This window comes from Mus pahari, chromosome 3 (genome assembly GCF_900095145.1).
Source record: "Mus pahari chromosome 3, PAHARI_EIJ_v1.1, whole genome shotgun sequence".
Classification (NCBI taxonomy): Eukaryota; Metazoa; Chordata; class Mammalia; order Rodentia; family Muridae; genus Mus; species Mus pahari.
The window spans coordinates 39150798-39156721 of NC_034592.1; the positions used below are offsets into that span (position 1 = coordinate 39150798).

General features: G+C 47.1%; 1 protein-coding gene across 4 annotated transcripts in view; it reads right to left on the reverse strand.

Annotated features, from left to right (window-relative positions):
* Positions 1-5924, reverse strand: part of Cacnb4 (calcium voltage-gated channel auxiliary subunit beta 4) — a 254056-nt gene that overhangs the window by 48709 nt on the left and 199423 nt on the right. For all 4 annotated transcript variants that reach the window (XM_021192084.2, XM_021192085.1, XM_021192087.1 and 1 more), the window contains one exon: positions 1988-2107. In XM_021192084.2, the coding sequence (XP_021047743.1) occupies positions 1988-2107 (120 nt within the window). The remainder of the gene's footprint in view (positions 1-1987; positions 2108-5924) is intronic.

Below are 5924 nucleotides of genomic sequence, written 5' to 3' on the forward strand. Positions count from 1 at the left end.
ACACACACACACACACACACACACACACACACACACACACACGCAGAGGAGCAAGTCCAGACACACAAGGAAAACATGCTAGGAAATGTACCCTGGGTGTTATAATCTTGAGGGAGAGAGGGAGGGTGGAAGACAAGGATTTTTGGAAAGAGCCTCGGTTCTGAAATCCTGAGATCCTTTTGTAGATAAACATCTTGTCACGCCAGGGGGATGGGGGCCAAGGTAGGTTAAACCTAACGCACAGGCTCCTCACCTGGATCTTCTTCCTAGCTTCTAACGGTTGGTTGGTTTTAATCTCGAATATGAATTCCTGCTGGCAGCTGCTCTGGTGCAGCCTGTTGGGGCTAAGCCGGCCACCAGCTGAGGCTATGGTCCTGCCACCACCATTTTAGGTGACCACGCAGTAATGAAACAGATGGCGAAGGACATTTTCAAAACAAGAACTAGCAACAAGGTCTCCAAGCTTCTGGGTAGCTTTGCTATGGGTTGATTTATTTGCTCTGGGAATATCAATAGTTGAGGTAGGACACACATTAGGACCTCTCTGTCCCCTCCCAGGCACCATGCTGATGCCCTCCTGTCAGAGAGCACAGACAAAGAGTGTGAACGTCAGCCCCACACTCAACCCCAACGATAAGCTCATCTGGATCCTTCTTCTCTTGCTTCAATCTCTAAAGCATCTTCAATCTCTAAAGCAACCAGAAAGGGAAGGAGATTAACTTTATTTGGGCTTGAGTCTAAACTTCAGAAAGGTACTTGCCACTGGAGTTAGCCATGGAAGCAAGCAGACAGGCTAGCCATAAACCCTGTCTCATATGCTGTTGCTGTGCATAAAAATTAATTTGCCTAAAGGGTCTATGCTTTGGAAAATAAGTTAGAAAGATATAGGAGGGATGGGCGAGCTCTAGTAGCAGTTCTGGTCCTAAAATTCAACTGTGCCGTTGGTTTCCTGCTGCATCTTGTGTCTTCTGGAAGAAGAGGATCTGAAGCTTATATTGGCTAGTGATGGCTTCTGTCACTCAGTTCTGCTGCTCCTGTCTGAGTTGTCCAAAGGGCTTAACCAGGTCTGATGGTGCACGTCTCTAGTCCAGCTAGTGAGTCCACAAGTTCGAGACCAGAATGGACAGTGTAGTGGACCCCTTCTCAAACAAACAAGCAGACAAAGAGAACGTTCTGAACTCCAGCATACTGAACTTGAGTTGGGAGTCTGACATCTCGAAACCACAGAACAGAAGCAGCAGTGAAGCGATTCATAGCACGGTGGGTGTATAGCAGAGGCAGGGCGAGGATGGGGAGGGGTCAAGAAACAGAAGGGCTCAGGCTCGCAGCTCAGAAGGTTCTCTGCCAATACTTTGTGAGGTAGTTTGATATTGCCACACTGCTAGGTTGGGAAAGGACCAATAATTACCATGAAATCAAACAGAAAACAGCAAAAGGTTCACAAGGAATAGGCTCCTGTAGAGCCTAACTTCCGTGGGGGACACATACAATAGAGAGCCTTGCAGTCTGAAGCCTTAGCAGGATGGCTGGAAAATGAATACTCCAGAGAGACACACGACGTAAGCTAGAGTCATTTGCAAAGAAGGAACATCCATTACAAATATGCTTCTACCAAATTAACTAGCAGGCAAGCCTGGGGAACATTTTCCCGGCCAATGATGGACGCAGAAGTGCTCAGCCCACTGTGGGCAATCTCGCCCTCAGTCAGGTGGCCCTGAGTGGTATCAGAAAGTAGGCTAAGTAAATGGTGGATAGCTAGCCAAAGAGTTTCTCCATAGCCCCTACTTCAGTTCCTGCCCCCTGCTTGAGTTCCTGCTCTGGATTCTGTCACTGATGAGTATGACCAGAGTTGTAAACTAATGGACCCATTCCTCTCCAAGTTACTTTGGGTCAGTGTTTTATCAGGAACCCTGAGACAGATGTGAGGCTGAGCACAGATGCTGAGCAACGTGACAGCTCGCAATAAAAGAAAAAGGAAGAAAGTCACCTTCGCTCTCTCAAGCTGGATAGCTGCTTGCTGTTCTCGCTCTTGCCGGATCGCTTCCCGGTCCTCTTCCAAAGAGACATCGGAGTCCGACGGCCTGCTTGTATAGGAATCTGCTGACCCCTGGGGAAAGAACGCAGAAGGCGTAAGTGAGGTGAGAGGTAGCCTCTTACACTATCACAGTCTTAACAGAAACCCTGGGTGAGTTCAATTTGTTGGCACAGAATTTGATGCGCGCACACCGCCTTACTGCAGATCCGGTCAAGCATCTGTGTTATGTGGGAGGCAGCTATGTCGTAAAGGACCACGTTTTGAATAGATTAGGATTCGGAAGCAAACTGCAGTAAGCAGGACCTGACATCCAGCCCTTCCCTTACTCTTGTTTGGTGCAGCCTAGGTACAAAGCTGATAATTGCTCATGAACTGAAGCTGCCTCCCATTCTCCCTTGCGCATCCTAGGCACGTAAGTGACAAGGGAAAGTCAGGCTGCTTCTGAGGGCTAAATCCTACCTGTGTCTCGGTATCATCGGTTTGCCTAGATTGCAACAAAGCCAAGCAGCACGGCCCACTAGTAAAGCGACGTTCTGGATTCGGTGTCAATACCACTTGTAGTCTTTCGTCATCAAAATGTCAGACAATGCCCCGCAGTAGCCTATTTGTGGGGTTAATGTTTTCAGCGAAGGAAAAAAAAAACCTTGATAATGAAAACAGGGATGTCCACAGCTGAAGTCCATGCCCAGAGGACGCTATGATCATCAGCACCACCAACTCTGACCGACACCCCCAAAGGACTGGGGAACGCCCAGTGCCACTCGGTGCTCACGCTAGGACAAGAGCAAGCTGGGGAGATCTTCTTTAAAAGTTATCAGCCTCACCCTACAAAACCAAACCAAGCCAAACCCAAAAAACCAAATGACAACAACCTACACATGCACACACACACACACACACACACACACACATCAACTCTGCAGGCTCACCTTTAGCTCCCAAAGGAACGGCAACCCATTGCCCTGAGCTGGCATTAGAAGCTGGTATTTGCATAGATGATGACATTTGCACAGCAGAGGTTCTGAGAGAACTGGTTATTTGTTTGCCATGTTTGATGTAGCAAACTCAGCCAGTCTTGAAAAACATAGATCTAGCCGTTCAGTGGAGAATTGGCTGTCTACTGCACACATGCAAAAACTAAATTAAGACGAGAGTCGGGTTTAGTGGTATAGGCTGTAATTCCAGCTCCTCAGGGGGCTGAGGCCTGCCTAGGCTACACAGTACACTCAAGGCCAACGGGAACGACTTCGTAAGACCCTGTCTCAAGATAAGTAAAATAAAGGGCTAGAGTTATAAAACTCAGTAGGAAAGTCTTTGCCAAGCATGTGCAAAGACCCTGTGTTCCATTTCCAGTTAGTCGGTCAGTCGGGCTCTCTCTCTCTCTCTCTCTCTCTCTCTCTCTCTCTCTCTCTCTCTCTCTCTCTCTCTGTGTGTGTGTGTGTTCAAGTGTGTTCGTGTCTCACATACATATTCACAAAGATAGTGAGCGGGAGAGGGAGAGACTTTAAGAAGTGATGGGTTGGCTGAGATGGCTCACTGGATAAGGTACTTGCTATCAAGCCTGACAACCTGAGGAGTTCAAGCCCCAGAACCCATATGGGGGAAGCGAATCCACTCCAGCAATGGTCCTCTGACCTCTGTATACATGCAGCGGGATGAGCCCTGCCCAGAAAACAAACAAAATGGCTTCTCTTTGTTTGGGGTTTTGTTTGTTGATGTTGTTGTTGTTGATATTGTTGCCTTTGTTTTAAAGAAAGAAGGGCAACTAGAGAGAGTTGACCACTAGTCCTCTGAGACATTTTTTCCAAACCTAGAGACTGCTATATGAGTTTGCTGCCTGCCTGCAGGGGCAGCTTGTGCCTCAGGAGAGGGCACTGATTATTTCAGCCCTTCAGGAAATCCCAGCACATACCTCCTGGCATCCTAGAATAATGACTTGTGGTTCTTTTAGGGAGTCTAGTGAGTCCTGGTTCTATGTGCCACTTCCACATTGCATTTCCCAGCTCCCAGTCTACTGTGAACCTGTCTCCTCCTCCGGAAAAGGACATATTATCTATTTCATAGCACAAAATGCGGAAAGACACACTGAGTCGCCCACCTTCGCTTAATGTTCGATATCACAAGGGTACAGGGCTAGATGACTGAAATTTCGTTCACCAGACTCAGTGGGTTCACAGCCCACACTTAGCTGTGCTTAATATTAAAATGCTACAAGTCCCACCCCGTAGTGAAAACATATAAATTAGCTTTCTGGTTCCCATTTACTAGATGTTGTCCCAGGCCTACATTGATTTTTAAATAAGAGTTGTTATAATAATTTTTCAACTCACGTACATGTAAACTAGGTTGTGTGAAGTATAGCCATTTTTCTTATTGTATGTATTCTGCAGCAAATAGACTATGATGAATGCAATGTGTCCAAATCTGTGGGCTTACACGGTACTTTTCAAAGTGCCCTTCATGCCTGTTAAGGCCTACCTGTTAACCAAATTAGAATTAAATTCCTCAGTGAAAAATCTGCTGGGGAAAAAAATATGGAGCCACAAAAGGGATAGAAAGTAGAGTGTGACTTTCAGCCTTTGTCTAAAAAGAGGGCTTCCTTGAAATCCTTCAAAATAGAGTTCTCTTGGAATACATCTTTCCAAATTTAGGTATACCTTCATAAAATACAGACTAAGAAAGAGAGAAAACATACTTCTGAAACGACTGGAGACAGTTTGTAGTCAGTCTTAGTTAATCTTTTGCTGGAGTAGAGCCCACCCTAAGGTACTGTGTTGCATGGGCTGCTCTGGGTGTACGAACCACAAAGTAACCAGAAAGGGTACCCTCTGAGGAGGTAGCCTCTGTGCTTGGGGAGTATGGGGTGGCAAAGGCTAGTGTCCGTGGGTCCCAGGACAGCACGCTGTCCACTGGGGCAGAGGTGGAAACAATCCCATCACCAGGAGACATTTCTGTCCTGCAGTTACCTTTAATGACTCTCAGATCCTGGCACCCAGTCATTTCAGAGCATAAAGAAAGGAACTCAAGGACTCCTGCTCACACTTCCAAGTGTGAACAGGATTGTAAACATTCCGGGATGGGTTAGTAAGTTCTACATTGCCAAATCCGTGGCAGGTCCTGCTTGCTTCTGTGTTGGTAAGACCGCCATAAGCCTGTAAGCGCTCTGATACCCACATCCATAGCCGCTGTTTCATCCCCAGTCATTCTGTGTCCCGGGTCACATTCTGGACAGGATAACTATCATGGCCGTCTCTCAAAGTTGGAGAGGCCACAGAAATCCCACACTAAAAGCCTAGGTGTGGCTGAGGAGTGCGCTGGGTTGGCTGGGTACTGACTTGGTTCCTTTTGTGATTATTATTTATTTTTAAATTTTATCTAAACTGGTTGAAAGAGAGTATAAACATGTCCCGGGAGGAAGGGAGATGGAAGGAGGGAGGGAAGGAGGAAGGGAGGGAGGAAGAAGAGAGGGAGGGCCTAGAAGACAAGTTCATAAGACCAGCAGGGGCCTACAGGCTGCAGAGGTAGGAAGGGGGTTACCCAGAGGTCTGACCAACTATTTAAATAATAAGAAAAACAGAAAAGGGGAAGAGTAGTGCATGCAACGGGACTGGGCTGAAGATGAATGCATGATTAACCCCTGCCATACAATAGCACACACCTGTAATCCCACTACATAAAAAAGGCTGAGGCAGAAAAGCTGGCAGACCAAAGGCAGTCTGAACAACATAGTACGTTCCAGGCCAGTTTGGTCTACACTATGAGACCTTGTCCACACCAAAATAAATCTTAAAGCCGGGTGTGGTGGCGCACGCCTTTAATCCCAGCACTCAGGAGGCAGAGGCAGGCGGATTTCTGAGTTTGAGGCCAGCCTGGTCTACAAAGTGAGTTC